Source organism: Pleurodeles waltl, chromosome 11 (genome assembly GCF_031143425.1).
Source record: "Pleurodeles waltl isolate 20211129_DDA chromosome 11, aPleWal1.hap1.20221129, whole genome shotgun sequence".
NCBI classification, from domain to species: domain Eukaryota; kingdom Metazoa; phylum Chordata; class Amphibia; order Caudata; family Salamandridae; genus Pleurodeles; species Pleurodeles waltl.
The window spans coordinates 204,703,150-204,720,597 of record NC_090450.1 but is presented as its reverse complement, the minus strand read 5'-3'; the positions used below and the strand labels follow the sequence as shown (position 1 = coordinate 204,720,597).

General features: G+C 46.0%; 1 protein-coding gene across 13 annotated transcripts in view; it reads left to right on the top strand.

The window, feature by feature from the left end:
- TRIP12 (thyroid hormone receptor interactor 12) overlaps nt 1–17,004 on the top strand; it is a 1,145,873-nt gene extending 1,128,869 nt beyond the window's left edge. For all 13 annotated transcript variants that reach the window (XM_069213427.1, XM_069213421.1, XM_069213434.1 and 10 more), the window contains 2 exons: nt 5,707–5,810; nt 15,628–17,004. In XM_069213427.1, the coding sequence (XP_069069528.1) occupies nt 5,707–5,810; nt 15,628–15,824 (301 nt within the window). In that variant the 3' untranslated portion in view covers nt 15,825–17,004. The remainder of the gene's footprint in view (nt 1–5,706; nt 5,811–15,627) is intronic.
- Nucleotides 17,005–17,448: the final 444 nt, after the last annotated feature.

The window sequence follows — 17,448 nt, the reverse complement described above, 5'->3', positions numbered from 1 at the left end:
TCTAAATCCATTCTTAGACGTAAGTACAGTGTGGCCATATTAAGTATATGGTCTGGGAGTTTGTAAAAAACGAACTCCACAGTTCCATAATGGCTACATTGAATACTGGGAAGTTTGGTATCAAACTTCTCAGAATAATAAACCCACACTGATACCAGTGTTGGATGTATTACAAAATGCACACAGAGGGCATCTAAGAAGATAACCACTGTATTTTACTTTATCCTTCAGTGCAGGACTGACTGGTCTGTGCCAGCCTGCCACTGAGGCGAGTTTCTGACCCCCTGAGGCAAGAGAGCCTTTGTGCTCTGAGGCCAGAAACAAAGCCTGCACTAGGTGGAGGTGCTTGCCACCTCCCCCTGCAGGAACTGTAGCACCTAGCAGTGAGCCTCAAAGGCTCAGGCTTCGTGTTACAATGCCCCAGGGAACTCCAGCTACTGGAGATGCCCTCCCCTTTGACATAGCCCCCACTTCTGGCGGCAAGTCCAGAGGAGTAAATGAGAAAAACAAGGAGTCACCCACCAGTCAGGACAGCCCCTAAGTTGTCCTGAGGTGACCCGTGCCTTAAGAAATCTCATCTTGATTTAGGAGGATTCCCCCAATAGGAATAGGGATGTGCCCCCCTCCCCTCAGGGAGGAGGCACACGGAGGGATTAGCCACTCTCCAGACCTAAACACACCCCTAAATTCAGTATTTAGGGGTGACCCTGAACCCAGGAAATCAGATTCCTACAACAAGAAGGACTGCTGACCTGAAAGCCCCGCAGAGACAACGGAGACAACAACTGACTTGGCCCCAGCCCTACCGGCCTGTCTCCAGACTCAAAGAACCTGCACAGTGACGCATCCGACAGGGACCACTGATCTCTGAGAACTCCGAGGACTGCCTTGAACCCGAAGGGCCAAGAAACTCCCGTGAACAGCGGCACGGTTGAAAAACAGAACCAACTTTGCAACTTTTTAGCAACTTCCAAAGAACTCTCTCTTCCTGTCAGAAGTGTGAGACTTCTCACTCTGCACCCGACGCCCCTGGCTCGAGCTCCAGAGAACTAACACCGCAGAGAGGACTGCCAGGCGACTACGACAACGTGAGTACCCTGAGTCGACCCCGCTGCGCCCCCACAGCCACGCCTGCAGAGAGGATCCAGAGGCTCCCCCTGACCGCGACTGCCTGGTAATAAGGAACCCGACGGCCTTGTGTTACTGGTGCTGTGGCTTTGGGGAACCCACCGTTGGGGGTTCAAGGTAACCCCAAAACCACTGCACCAACACAGGGCCGGTCAGGTGCAGAGGTCAAAGGAGGGCCCAAAACACATAGGCGCCTATGGAGAACAGGGGTGCTCTGGTCCTAGTCTGCTTGGAGGTAAATACCTGCGTCCTCAGGGAGCAGACCAGGGTTTTTTTTGTAGAGACTTTGGGGGGTGGGGGGTACACACAAGCCCACAAAACACACCCTCAGGGGCAGCCGGTTGCAGTAGGCAAAGTAGGTGTCGTGTTTGCTATAGAAAGCAATGGAGAGACCCGGGGTTTACTTAGGCGATGCAGGCAGGGCACAGGGGGGCTTCTCAGGCCAGCCACCGACTGGGCTAGGATGAGGGCCGCCTGCTGGTCACTCTGGCACTGGTAGGTGGTTCCTCTCGGTCCTGGGGCTGCGGATGCAGTGCTTGGTCCAGGTGTCAGGTTCCTTTGTTACCAGGCAGTCGCGGTCAGGGGGAGCCTCTGTATCCTCTATGCAGGCGACACTGTGGGGGTGCAGGGAGGTCGACTCAGGTGGCCACGTCGTTGGAGTCGCCTAGGAGTCCTCTCTGCGGTGTTGGTTGTCCTGGGCTCGAGCCGGGGACGTCGGGTGCAGTGTGTGAAGACTCGCACTTCACTTGTTTCAAAGTTACATAGTTTTTGTAGTTTCTGAACAGTGCCGCTGTTCTCTGTAGTTTCTTGGTCCTTTAGGTGCAGGTCAGTCCTCTGAGTCCTCAGAGGTCGCTGGTCCCACTGGATCACTGCGGGGCTTTCAGGTCAGCAGTCCTTCTTTCTTCAGATTGCGGGAATCTGATTTCCTGGATTCAGGGTCCTCCCTAAATACTTAATTTAGGGGGGTGTTTAGGTCAGGGGGCAGTAGCCAATGATTACTGTCCTTGAGGGTGGCTACACCCTCCTTGTGCCTCCTCCCAGAGGGGAGGAGGACACATCCGTATACCTATTGGGGGAATCCTCCAAAACCAAGATGGAGGATTTCTAAAGGCAGGGTGTCACCTCAGCTCAGGGCACCTTAGGGGCTGTCCTGACTGGTAGGTGACTCCTCCTTGTTTTACTCCTTATCTCCTCTGGACTTGCCACCAAAAATGGGGGCTGTGTCCAGGGGGCGGGCATCTCCACTAGTTGAAGTGCCTGAAGCATTTTAACAGGAAGCATGAGCCTTTGAGGCTCACTGCTAGGTGTTAGTTCCTGCAAGGGGGAGGTGTTAATCACTTCCACCTAGTGCAGGCTTTATTTCAGGCCTCAGAGAGCACAAAGGCTCACACCCCAGGGGGTCAAACTCATCTTAGTGGCAGGCTGGCACAGACCAGTCAGTCCTACACTGAAGGATTGGGTAAAATACAGGGGGCATCTTCTAAGGTGGCCTCTGTGTGCATTTTTTTATAAATCCAGCACCGGCATCAGTGTGGGTTTATTATGGTACCAAACTTCCCAGTATTCAGGGTAGCCATTGTGGTTCTGTGGAGTCCGTTTTGACAAACTCCCAGACCATATACTTAATATGGCCACACTGTGCTTACAATGTCTAAGAATGGACTTAGACACTGTAGGGGCATATTTCTCATGCAGCTATGCCCTCCCCTGCGGTATAGTGCACCCTGCTTTAGGGCTGTAAGTCCTGCTAGAGGGGTGACTTACCTATGCCACAGGCAGTATTTTGTGTGCATGGCATCCTGAGGGGGATGGCATGTCGACTTTGCCTTTTTCTCCCCGCTAACACACACAATCTGCAATGGCAGTGTGCATGTACTAGGTGAGTGGTCCCTTAGGGTGGCACAACACATGCTGCAGCCCTTAGGGACCTTCCCTGGGCACAGGACCCTTGGCACCACTGGTACCTTTTACAATGGACTTATTTGTGTGCCAGGGAAGTGCCAATTGTGGAACATTGGTACATTTTTAAGTGAAAGAACCCTGGTGCTGGGGCCTAGTTGGCAGGGTCCCAGCACACTTCTCAGTCAAGTCAGCATCAATATCAGGCAAAAGGTTGGGGATAACTACAACAGGGAGCCATTTTCCTACAATCTCCATTTGGGTCGTACTCTGCATTAAGATCTGCTACACACTTGCCAAAAAGCAATCTACCAAGGGTTTGCGTGCACCCTGTACCCAAACTAAAGCTGCGACTGCTGTGTGAGCATGTGGAGTTCCAGCCCTTGAGATCTGTCAGGCGGCAAGTTGAGCATCTCTGCACACTTTTACCAAACACTACTGCCTGGACAGTCAGAACTGTAAGGACTTGCACTTTACTTGTTCGGTCCTGCGGAACTTCTTTGTTTGAACTTGGTTCAGAGACCCACCTCTGGAGATGTTATTGCTTGTGTATCTATCCGAAGGTAAGGAATCAGCAGGTAGTAGTCTCTGTCAGATGGACAAGTTACCTAAGTTTGGTAACACCTTATCTGGTAGAGAGACTATATATAGCTGCAGATTCCTTACTGACCCATCCATCCTCCCTGCTCTTATCTGATTTTTAGGGTCAGGGACTCCCATTTCAGGCCGATTGTTTTGATAAACCAGTAGTCTGTGTTCTTCATAGCTCTGATCTGACGTGGAAAGTCGTGAAAAGAAACTGATGGCTAGCCTGGTGGCACCTATGTAGGACCTGTGACGTCATTTCCAGCGAAGACAATGCTGATGACTGACACAGAGCTGATCGACACCACCTACCAGCATGCAGGGATACTGCTCAAGAAAATCTTCAGGCTGCCATAAGTGTCTACAAGATTGCTGTCTTACCTACATCTTCTTTCTTACAAATGTGTGCACATGCATGATCTCTACCTCATGCACACAGATAGGAAAATTAACATGTTATCCATGCCAAATTGGATTGTTTGCTAAATGTCCCACTTCTTTAAAACATGGCACTTCTAACTTATCAGCATATTTTAACATCTCAATGCCAAGATGAGGGACACAAGTTTCATTTCTATTAAGACCTATACATCTTTATAAAAATCCCATGTAAACCACAGTGTTAATGCTGGATTAAGTGTGCAACAGCTCTTTCATCTAGGAACCCTTCTGTCAACATTATTTAACGTTCTTATTCAAAACACATACCTTGTGGGTGAAAAGTACCAAAAGCTAAGCACACATCCAGTTTGGGTGTTCAAGTGAAATGTTGAGTCTGCCTCATATAAACTGGCATGTGTTGTGATATAAGAAATGGCCTAATGGGTGTCTTTGTCAGCAGTGCATGTAGACTCCCTGCCCACTTCTGTTGTTCTCCCAATTACTCAGTACGCTTCAGGACATCACTTTTGGAAGCTGACATCAAACAAAACCCTGCTACATCTGTCTGGGGTTCGATGGAATTCAATTTGGATTTCTCATTGCGAATTCCTTTGAAACCTCCCCAGAAATGCACTCTTTTAAAAAAATTTAACATAATGCCTACGTCCTTGGCTTCTGGTTGCAGGAGCAGTTCTGATTCATTCTCCTGTAAGAACATGAACTACAATCCCTGCCTTTTAGGGCACCCAGCCTTGACTGTTGAGTCATTATCACAAACGTTGTAATGCATGGGCATGCAGCAGAGTAGATGGATAGGTGGGTGGATAGATAGATAGATGGATAGGTGGGTGGATGCATGCATGCATGGATGGATGGATGGATGGATAGATAGATGGAGATTTTGACAGATTATATACTGATATTCCCAAATACATCTGCACTTCAAAATGCGCACAAGAAATGTCAGCTGATTAGTACTCATTTCTGTATTTACCCTGGGATTTCAACCTCATAGGGTTTAAAAATAAGTTTCAACTCATCTGTCAGTGGGCAGTTGAATGAACAGGGGTGCATGTGGACGGTTTGTTGCCTTACGAAATGGGGTAGTTGACAGAAGTCTGGAGAAAGGAGAACATGGACCAGGCTTCAGTATGTGAAGGTTGCAGTTGGGCATTTACCACTATCAGGGAGTGGAAGTGTAGGGGAGTGTGTCTTGTCTTATTTTGCAGAGGTCAATATACTCTTTACATCTTCATTATGTTCATTTACCAATTTTGTGTCCACACTGCTGAAAAGCTTTGCTTGGTGCTCAATAGCTTGCCCTTTTTGTAATTCTCCTGTTGACTTTTTAAACAATCACATTGGAGTAAACATTTCTGCATCTAATATTAAGGTTAAAGTGGTTTATAAATGTCAGTAAATCACAAAAAAAAAAAAGTAATTGAAAATCCTTTTTTTGGTTTCATACAACTTAAAGATCACTTGCATATCTGAGCAGAACATGTGTACTATGTTATACCAGAAGCGAAAGCTTGCCATTAAATATATGCAATTGTACCCAGCAAATTTTCTGCCTTTAATTCACATGCTTGATACAGTTTATTAAAGGTATGCAGCATTGCATCAAAACATGCTACCATAGTTCATAGGAATTAATGTTTTATTTTAAATGAATTTGTAAAGCTACAGTATATAATCTGTTTTTCGTTTCAGTCGGGCTGTGAAGTTCCTGTTTGAGATTCTCAGTAGTTTTGACAGTGAGCAGCAGCGGCTATTTCTCCAATTTGTTACTGGTAGCCCCAGACTGCCCGTAGGAGGTGGGTTTCCTTGTCTTTGAGTTTTATTTATGTGGATTTGTCTTCTATTACTGCTCTTTTGTTGGTCTTGCTTAAACATTTTATTTAGCATTGATGCTTAAATGTTATTTCCACTACAAAGTCGTTTCTGTATCCTGTGTATCTTTCCTGAATGTTTGACCATTTATTTTTATGGCAGAGGCCGTAGACTCCTGTTCAGTCAAGCACCCTAGTTTCACAAAATAGCATGGAAAGAAAATAAATCCAAGAGGTTAAGCCCATTTGTACAGGTAAAATCTCTGTATAACCTTAATGCACCTAACGTATCAACCCATTCTTTGCCCAAGGACAAAGCACTAATAGTTCTGAAACATTTAATTATTCTGCCTCTGTGCCTATCCGTGAACACTGGGCTCTGCCCGGTAATCACTTTAACATCACTTTTTGCTAAGATCAATTGTAACAATCACTTTTTGCAGTCATAATTTTCCTTATTGCCTGTCTGGGAATTCCAATCGTAATACTGCCTGCATCATTTTGAACCCTTCTTGGTCTTCGTAGGAGCTTAGTTATGCATCAGAAATGCAAAGTATGAGATAATAATGGCTCTCCCCAGTATAGCACTGTCTGATTTTTTTTTTTTTTCTTACCTTCAGTTGAGGCTCCAGTCTAACTAAAATACGTTTATGATAATTGCTGTTCCTTGAAACCATATTTGTCTGGTCAATAATGGTTAAAGGAGGATTGGAAGCACCACCAAAAGATTTTAACATTTGGTAGAATTTCAATTCCTTTGGTCGTAAAAAGGTGGTACTTGATTTAGTCTGGTAACAATGTGGCAGTGGTGTCTTTGACACCGCCTGGCCCAACTGGTGCTAACCTAAGGCTGCCAAGAGGAAGGACATTGTTCATAATGCCTGACATTGTCTGGCTGTAGTGGAACATGGAGACGACCTTCGATGATAACCTAGAACGTGCCTCAACTGTCTCCTTGTCAGTATGGAAGCTGATGAAAGTCTCCCAAATGTGTTCACACATTCTGGCAGAGGTAACTATCATGAACACTGTCTTCCAAGGGAGATATTTGAGCTTGTAGTCATGCATAGGTCAAAGCATGAGATAGGAAAGTGTCACATTTTGCTCTCGCCATGGCTCTGATCTGACTTAAGAAAACATGCAAATCATACCTTTTGAGAAAGTGCTTGATGAGGGATTGTTCAAACAGTGTCAGACGAAGGGCTCTTCCTGTCCTGGGGTATCACTTTTAAATGTGTATGTATGTACTTTGTTTTGCGGTCTACAAGCACAAAACCTTGTACGTTTCTTCGTCTGAGTTACTTTGGCAGATCATATCTGGTAGTAAATCAACTCCAATATGCATTTCAGAAAGAGACCAGATGTATGAACTTCAGTACTGAAGTAGCCATGCTTCGAGGTTGACACAGACTGGATCATGGTGTACTATCTTGCTTGTATCCCTCCTTAGAAGTCCGTTGATTACTGACTGCTTGATGTGAGTGAACTTGCGGAGTAACGTGGGCTAAAAAATCTGGTAAGCTCAGTTCGTTGCTACCAGAATCATAGGTCGCCTGTACTCCAGGAGTCTCAGCATCAGCCAGTGCAGCATAGAAATTGGATAGAAACTTTCCATACTACTTTAGGAAGAGAAGCACAGAGGCAGAGGATGAGCCACTGGAGTTTTTGCAAGTAAGTTAATCCCCTAGACGCCCCAATTAGTGACCAGTCTACCATCACCTCTGTATGGTTGATCTTTACTTTAGCAGTCCATGTCAAAGTATCTTTCGTTTCCTTTGATTAAAGGAGGAAGCAGGTTGTGCCCTGCTTGGAAAGATAGACATGTTTTCTAATATCGTCACAACTGTTCTCTCCTTGACATGCAACTGTGCTTTGAAGGTTTATTTGACTGTTCTGAGTTTGAGGACATTACTGCGGAGTAATGGTTTATGACATGACTACAGAATTTTAGTTGATAGGGGACTCACCCAGGCTACTCAGCCTTCTAGTAATGTGTTCACGATGTCTGGCTATGAGACAAAGGCATTACAGTTGTTTGGGGTGAAGGGAGGGCCCTCCAGCCCAAGACTCATAAAGAAGTTCATCACCTGTGTATAATCTAGTACACACCAGTTGATTTGTCCACTGCATACGCAGTTCCATCTGCTTGCATCACTTTGGCACCATGATGATTAATTAGAGCTGTTAACTGACTTACTGTTCAGACTTATCTGATGGAGACTTCTACGTGCAGATTCCTTACCTTTGAAGTCTCCCCAGGCATCCGACTGGATCTGGAAAAATTTTCGTGAGCAGTACCTTTGCGCACTGGTAGGTGGCATCTATCGGCAGCGTCCACTCCGGAAATGACTTTGCTGTTCCTATATATTTGCCACCCAGGCACACCAACCTCAGTCCTTTCCCTTTCTGCACCAGCCAGCGCTGATCCGACAGAAGAGCTACCCCTCAGTTGACTGGCCTTTTTCGACTTTGTTGAACTTTTTAGAAGACGGGTTTTAAGCCCTGTGGAACTTGTCACCGGGCGATGTCAGTGATGGATCTGCAACTCGTCGTCTTGTGGTGACTGAAGCGCGACCATGACCTGAAGTTGTGCTCCGAGTGCTGGGCCATGCATTCAAAGGCTTTTAGGGAGCGGGTCCCTAAAGCTGATGGTGACCCGGCACCGGACTCCACACAGGTCGAAAGGAAGGTCCCTGGACTGGACTCGGAGTTCAAAGTCATCATCGTCCCTCTTCAAGTCCTCAGGGCTATCAGGTGAGTTGAGACACAAGAAGAAGAGCAAGAAGTTGAATCTGTCTTCGACTTCTCCTCATCCACTGCCCGACGCAACAAGGGGGGATAGTCATTCTAGACCATATTCTTCAGAACCTACGCCTGGGCTGACCCAGCGCGACCCTGAGTTTCTGGGAGTCTGGCTGACCCCTACCCAATTAAAAGAATTTTACAAGAATATGTGCCTTATTTTTGGGTAGTCTGACCATGTCAGCGTGCCTTTGGTCTCCGTGAAGCCGGAAGGGGCACCATTGGGTTCTGCGCTGGCAGCATCAGCCTCAGCACTGATGGGCTCCAAAGAATCCAGCCCAGGATACGGACCGGCGCTTGTCGCACTACCTCGGCCTTCCCCAGCACCGACTCGATGTCTACCTTCCTAGCGGCGCAAGCCCCATTGTCATTGCAGACACACAGCCAGATGGGCGTCGCCCAACACCATCTCAGATACCGGCAGGTGCTTAGTGTCCTAAATTGGTTCCTGAACTCCATTCTGCTGGGCTAGGCCTCTGGGAAGACTGAAAGGGGTCTCTGGAACCTTTGGAATACCAACCCTATGAGGAGGAAATGGACTGGCGTAAGGACTTATGTGAAGCCACTAGACTGGGCGCTTCTCCAGATACTGGTATGTTTTCTCCTTCTACCGTGACTACGGAGGAGGGAGCCTCTTAGGCAGTGGTGATGAGGAGGACGGATGAGGTCTTGTGCTTTCAGCTGCCCTCTGTTGCTGTCAAGACTAATCTCTTGACAAAGATGCTGCAACCCAGAGCTTCCACATCCGCACCTCTGCTCCTCTTAAATGATGCCCTCGCTGAAGTTCTTGTGAGTACCTGGTCCAAACCCAGCACAGAGGCTCCTGTTAATGGGACAATTGCTCGCCACCATTGCCCCGCACCTGGGGACCCAACTTTCCTCAAGCAACACCCTCACCCCTGAGAGATTCCCACGAGGAGTTCCCTACCTCTCCCCTAGATTGGGAATCCAGGAGCCTGGACTCGTTTGCGAAAATACTTTTTTACGCCTGTCTGGCATTACAGTCCATGAACACTGCATGCTTTTTTGGGTTGTTATTACCACACTCTGCGGGACACAGTTGCGCAAGTTCTGCCACAGGTCCCTTAGGAACGCTGGGTTGTCCTCTTGGTCAGTTACTGATGGGAAAGACACAGCAAAGTTCACCATTTGTTGGGGACTGGACACAACGGACTTGCTAGGCAGATCTGTTTCGACAGTGGCCCTTAGGTGCCTGCCTGAGGATGTCTGGCTTTTCAGGGGATGTCCAGGCTACTTTGATGGACATGCCCTTTGATGGCATTCATCTCTTTGGAGACCAGGCAGACTATATGCTCGAGCGCTTCAAGGATTCTCGAGCTATGGCCAGGTCCTTGGGCCTCACAGTGGCCCCTGGTCCCTCTTAGTCTGCCTTTCGTGGCTATGGAAGGGGCCTCCAACAATGTTGATTTTCGGCCAGCCACTGAGCTGTGTATGCTGCCCAGCCTATGCATGGCCGAGGGATCCACCGACTGTTGATCAGGGAGCTAGCAGTCGGGCCAGTCTGCCACCCCTCCTCTGCACTAGCCTCTAAGCCTTCCTACTCGGACAACCCACCAAGGGACAGCAGAGGCAGGATCCACCATCGCCTGCTCCACTGGCAATGCATCACGTCTGGCAGGGGGGTTTGCAGATAGTCTGAATGAGCTACTCCCTCCCCTTGAAGACTTCTCCATCCATGCCACCGTTCTACAATCAGATGACGAAGGATCCTTTTCCATGAGGACGTTACGGCTCTTTGCCAAGGAAGCCATAGATAGAGTTCCTATGTCAACAGTAGGTTATGGTTGCTTTACCCACTACTTTCTGGTACCACAAAAAAGACAGTGGCCTTTGCCCCATCATAGACCTTTGATCCCTCAGCCTTTCTCAAGAAGAAGTTCAAGATGCTCACTCTGGGTTAGGGTCGATCTGTCCTAGACCCAGGAAACTGGATGGTAGCGTTGGACTTGACGTATGCTAATTTCCTTATTCCAATCCTGCCTGCCCACAGACATTGCTTGATGTTCACGGTGGTCCATAAGTACTTTCAATTCACCATGATCCCCTATGGCCTTACCAGCGCCCTTCAGGTGTACACCAAGGTGATGGTGGTGGTCACAGCTCATCTGCGCAGATCAGGGGTTTCAGTCTTCCCCTATCTCGACTACTTGTTGTTGAAGGCTGTCCTCTTCCACCTCCAGACTACGGCGGATTGACTGCGTTCACTGGGGTTCACTATAAACGTGCCGTAGTCACACCTGACTTCCTCTCAGATGCTCCCTTTCATCTGGGCTGTTCTGGACTCGTTGTAGTTTTGGGCTTATCCTCCAGAGCAGTGAGTCCAGTATATTTAGGCTAGGATACCAATGTTTCAGCCTCAATCCTGGATTTCTGTGAGAATGAATCTTAGGCTGCTGGGTCTCATGGCCTCCTGCATTCTGCTGGTGACAGATGCCAGATGGCATATGCGGGCTCTGCAGTAGGACCTGAAGTTTCAGTGGGCGCAGCATCAGGGGAATTTCTCCGACATGGTCCACATCTTGGAAGGAACTGCAGCCATTGTCATCTAAGTTGCCCTATCTTTCCATCTACCCCGGCAAAGTGGTGATTCACACTAGGACATCTTTTCAGCTAAAAGTGGTTATGCCCTTTCATATAGGCCAATCCATCACCTTGCCTACTTTTTACGAACCCCTCAACCTTCTAAGGAAGAGGAGAGACTTCACCGCCTGGACCCAGATTAAGCGTTGGCGTTCTACCTTGATTGTACAAAACAGTTCCAGGTGACCAACTCTTTGTGGGTTATGTAGGTGCGAAGAAAGTTCAGACAGTGTAAAAGCAGATCGTCTCCAGATGGGTCATATTCTAGATTAAGATCTGCTATGCACTGGCCAAAAAACACCCACCTGAAAGTTGACGTGCTCATTCTACTTGAGCTATAACTGTGACGACTGCGTTAGCACGTGGAGCTCTAATCCTTGTCATCTGTCTGGCATCAACATGGGCTTCTCTGCACACGTTTACCAAACACTAATGCCTTGACAGTTAGGTCTATAGGGCATTGACGCTTTGCCCGTTTGGTCCTGCAGTACATTTTAATTTGAAATTGGTTTGCAGACCCGCCTCCAGGGATGGTATTGCTTGGGTATTTATTCAAGGGTAAGGAATCTGCAACTAGAAGTGTATCAGACAGACAAGTTACTTACCTTTCGGTAACTCCTTATCTTGTAGAGAATATATCTAGTTGCAGATTTCATACCAACTAACCCATGCTCCCCATTCTGCGAACCGATTTTAGGAGCAGAGACATCCCTTTCGGGGCCCTAGTTTTGAGACACAAGTGGTCAGTGTTCTTATTGGCCCTGCGCTTATGGCGTGGAAATTCGTGAAAAGATACTGACGTCAGCACACCTGGGTGGCACCTATATAGGAGCTGTGACGTTATTTCCGGCGCGGATGACGCAGCCGATGAACTCTGAGCCGATCAGCACCTCCTACTGGTGCACAGGATTAGTTCTCATGAAAAATCTTCCAGATCCAGTCTGATGCCTGGGGAGAATTCAAAGGTAAGGGATCTGCAGCTAGATGTAGTCTCTGCAAGATAAGGCATTCCTGAAGATAGATAACTTGTCCTTCTAGTAGAATTCAGGCCCTGTGTTCTGCATGTCAGATAATGTAGTTTTTGGAATTAAGGCGCACATCCACAAACAATGTAGTTCTAATGGATCAACATGACTTCTCAAGTCAGAGCATTGTGCACCTCTTACTTCAACATCCTGCAAAAAATGTTCAAATGGTTGCTTCAGAGCACTAGAAGGACCGTCCTCACAAGCACTTATCACCAGTAGGCTGGTCTTCGGTAACATTGTACATCGGAATATCAAAACAACTTCTATACAGACTCCAAACTATCCAGAATATGATGGCAAAACAATACTTGCCTCCCACCCCACACATTTCAAACTTCACCTCAGGAAGTTTCACTATCTTTCCCATTCATAATTACAGTTAATTCAAACTTCTCACCCACCGATCCAACCCAGGACCAGAATACCTTAACAGCCGCATACATTTTGTCCAACCCCTGCCCTTCCCCCCCCCCCCATTCCCCCCGCCCTCCCCCCCCCCAGCAGCCAACCCCCATTCACAACCCCCATCCCCCCCCCCCCCAACACCTTTTCTCTGCCTCACTCTCACACATTCCCCGCATCTGCAAAAGCAAAACTGGAGGTCGCTCATTCTCCTATATCACACACAAGACTTGGAACGACTTGACCTCCCTCAGCACATCAGAGTCTCTCTCTCTCACATCTTGAGGTCCACAAAAAGGTGAAGACCTAGCTCTTCGTAAGCACCTTGGGGACCACAAACCTACACACTTGCCCAAGCGTCTGAATACCCTCTCTGCTAATTTGTGTGCTATGCCAATCAATATAATCGAACATAAATTAACATGGATACTTCTACCTTTGGATTCCTCACCTCTGCAATATTTTTCCAGGTGCTAGATTGTCCAGACAAAATGTCTTATATACCTCTCCTCCAACGGTAAGGGGGCAACAGCATCATATGTGCACTGGAAGTGATGCCTTGTGATGTCACAGGAGCCATTAAGTTTGCTTTGTGGTCTGGACCAAGGAACACAGTAGGGACATATGCAGTTCATGAGCTCATTCTACCTCTAGTTCAGAGTCTCCAGGGTCATCGACTTTGCAGTCTTCCCATCAGAAGCTGAGGCTGTAGTGGGAGGTAAAGCAGAGGTCAGTCTCTTGAGGTTCGCCCCTCCCCTCAGGCTCCTCGTCCGAGCCAGACTTGGTCGAAATTCAGACTCTTTAGGGGCAGATGCTGGTGGAGTTCCCCGATGCCACTGTATGCTCCAGTGACCAGCATACTACTCTACTCTGACTTTCGGGCACCTGGTTCAAATCCGCTATGTTCTTGAATGCCATGTTTAAAGTATTAAGGTGGGCTATGGTCTAGTCTGGATTCTCCTGCGGACTTCCTGCAGCGGGCTTCCCAAAGCACTGTTTGCACTCTTCATGCCCCAGTCAGTGACACCTTTAGCTCCATTGCCAACTTTGTGGTGGCGCGGACACCAGCTCCATCCAATCTCAGGTGAATAGAGACGCTGCTGCTCCCTCTCCTCCCTTCTCCCCCCACCCTCTTCAGCTTCTCAAGCTTTGTAACTGAATCAAAGATCAAGAAAAGAGGGTCATTCGCAACAATCTAAGGATAACAACTACTCATATGACCTCTTTATCATAGCTTCATATCAGGATGAAGTAAGAGACCCCAGTGATGTTTGAGGGCTTTCTAGAGCTTGGGGGGGGGGGCAGTGGGATTGATACATTACCCCAGCTAGGTCTGGACACTTATCGCCCCCTCTCCCCAGGTGTGGCAGCCTATCAAAATACCTTTAGGTTGGCAGTAGAAACATTGGGCCTATCCCTGCCCACTCTAGAAATGTAACAGAAATACTGCAACATTCATCCCAACCGCTGCAGTACTTCTCGTTCCTTTTAATTAAGCTCTGCTGGATCCAGCCTTTGCCATCTAGACCAAACCTTTGTCCACTCCAACTCCTAACACACTGTAGCTTGGAAATACAGGCCAGCATTGGCTGATCCTCACTTTCTTTCAGGACACCTTTTCCCTGAAAGTCTGGTTATTCAGGTGCATTCCTGCTCAAATATTTATGCTGCCACCTTTCCTTTGTTTCTAGCTGAGAGGGAATCATAAAAACTTGAGGCCAGGTCCAAAGTGGATTTTGCTGCTGGAGTCTCTCACCTAAATGCCTCAATGACTCGTCCCTCTTCAATAGGTATATTCATGACATATGGGACATGGCCAGTTTCATCGCACCCAACCTGCCCGATGACCCCAAGACCCATTGCATGGACCTCAAACACGATGGTCAGACTACTGCAGGACAGCTCATCCAGTCTGGTCTCGATAGAGTGTACTCACTAGCCTGAACAGTGGGCACATCATTGACATTGCAGTCCATGTATGACTCTGGACATCCGGGTTTTCTAATGATGTTCAATCTGCCCTCAAGGGTCTCCCGTTCAAAGAGCAGGCTGTGCCTTGAGGTGTTTTAAAACAGCTCTGCCTCTGCTCCTTCTTGTGAGTTGGAGATGCAAAAGGGAGACACCAAGGGATTTTGTAACTTTTGTCGCTTTTGAAGATGTCTCAGTTTCTGCCATCGTCAGGCAATCATCGCACAACAGCAGGCCAAAAACCATTTTGTGCAGCAGTACCGGGGACGCTGTAAAGAAAAAGGTTGGATCACTTCAGCCCCTTATTTCCTCCTTGTTGGCCCATTATTTTCTCCTCCTTTGGCCACCAGAAGGAAGCAGCTCTAGTTTGCACCTGTCTGGGTACTTGTGAGCGGTGGGAGACTGGGTGTCTCGTTTCAACAGTCCTGGAAGGCCATAACTTCAGTCCAGTGGGTTCTACAGATCATGGAAAAGGGGTATATTACCTGCTTTCCACCATCCCCCTCTCTAATTCTACTTTCTCCACTCAGCCCTTTCACTGGAATGCCTACTCGTCCTGCAGCTAGAGGTGGGCAGCCTTGCTGCAGAAAAGAGCTGTGGAGGTGGGGCCAGAACATGAAATTGTTCAAGGATGCTACTCCCAATACCTTCTTGTCTCAGAGAAGTATGGGGTCTTCGTCCCACACTGGACCTCTGGTCTTGGGAAATGTAAAATCAAATGTGAAATGTGAGGTTCTGTCAAATGTTAGCTGACATTTAAAATAAATAGGTTCAAACAAATGTAGAAAAATTTATGCACAAAGGGAGAGAGTGAATAACTTATTTAACCTTTCACCTCTTTCACAGGCATTTGAAGCATTAGTGTGTACAAGCTTAAAAGTTGAACTGCTGACTCGCTAATTAAAAAAGGATCTTTGTCAAGTATATTGATGTTTAAATTGGAAGGTAGTAATTCTGCTAAAATTCAAGTTGTTGCTCACTTTTTCTTTTCCTTCACTCAGGCTTCCGAAGTTTAAATCCTCCATTGACAATTGTTCGCAAGACGTTTGAATCCACAGAAAATCCAGATGACTTCTTGCCTTCAGTAATGACTTGTGTGAACTATCTCAAGCTGCCAGACTATTCAAGTATTGAAATAATGCGTGAAAAACTGTTAATAGCAGCAAGAGAAGGGCAGCAGTCATTCCATCTTTCCTGATCACAATGAATAATGCAATGTCTGCCTGTTACAGCAAAGGAAAAAAAATCATGATTTCTTTTCTAAATATATCACCTGACTCAAGGCAACACGTTGCGCCTTCTTGTGGTAGAAAAACAGCTTGCAGATTATTAAAAAAAAAAAAAAGACGCTTGGTTGATAAATCCATTTATGGCCCCGTGGACGCAAATGATCAGGCCCGGAAAGTTGTTGTGACAGTTTATTTAGCAAGTTATTGTTTAAATTATCATTTATTTGATGAGTGAAGTTTTTAACTTGCTTTGCTGTGTGAATTTGAAAATGAAAAAGAAAAGGTAGGGATGTTTTTCCAGGCTGGAACAATAAATGTGGCTGTGCAGTTTAATAATGGGCTGTGTGAATCCATCTAGCTAAGTCTGCATTTTTTCCTCCAAAGACAACTTTTGTACATAAGTACAGAAATTAACATATGTATTTGGCAAATTAAGTTTAGTAGTGTAGTTATGTGTAATTTCACTTGCCTCAGATTTCCCTCCCTAATGTGTTGTCTAATGTGCAATTCACAAGTTCTTTTGTGTACAACTCACTGAAGACAGTTAAAAAATTTTAGTGTGGGCTTCTGAGCTCCTGATTCCCTCAAATTAAGATATAATTTAAATTTTACTAAATTAAAATATATTGTAAAAAATATAATTCAACCTCCGTAACTAGGTGGAATTTTTCTTATAGCTTAGTTTTAATGTTGTAGTAAGATTGTTGGCTACAGCCCTTTTCAGATTACAGGACACACTAAAACTGTTTACATACTTATTTCAGACATTTGAAGTCTCATACTGGAAGTTTCTTCTTTTCTGTGGTTGAAGGCTTCAAAAGATTGGGCTGGCCAATATTTATTATTATATGGCCAGAGCATTTCAAATTGATGTAGTGCAAAAATATGAAAAAAACCTAAGCAGTTTCAATCCCTGTTACGGAAGAAAAATCTCCTGTTCTTGCTTCAGTTCATGTTTCATTTATTTTGTATTATTTTCAGTGCTAGCTTGGAACAAACAGTTCAGCCTTTGTCTTTTGACACAGATAAAGCACCTGTAAGCAATGCTCTGTCCAACTGTTTTATGTGCTGATTTCTCAAATCTGCAATAATTTACTTCATCAGGTTAATGTTTTTACCTGAATATAAATAAAAAAAAAGTTTGCTTCACCTTTTTTGTTCAGTTTCTGCATCCGTTAGTTGTTTACCTAAAAAAAAAAATCACAAATCTTGCCTTCACAATTATCATACATAGGTTATTACAAATTGCAGGTGCTTGTACAGCTTTGTTGGTTTTAGAATATCTTTACTGTTAAGCAATGACTGTCTTGTTTACATTTTTTGTGATTTAGGAACGTTCAGTTGACACTTAAGCAATTGTTTATGAAAGTTTTTCTATATATGTAAATTTATATTTTCTGTATGGTATGTAATTTTACCTTTGGTAGCTATCATAATTGAGAGGTCATTAAATGGTTCCCATATTTGTAAAGAAAGTAAAATGTAACATGCAGTGTTACCTGCAAAACCAAGCTACAGTAGCTGGACAACCTGCCTGTGTAAGTCAAATAAAGGACATATTTCAAAGTCTTTAACTCAACAGCTCACATATTT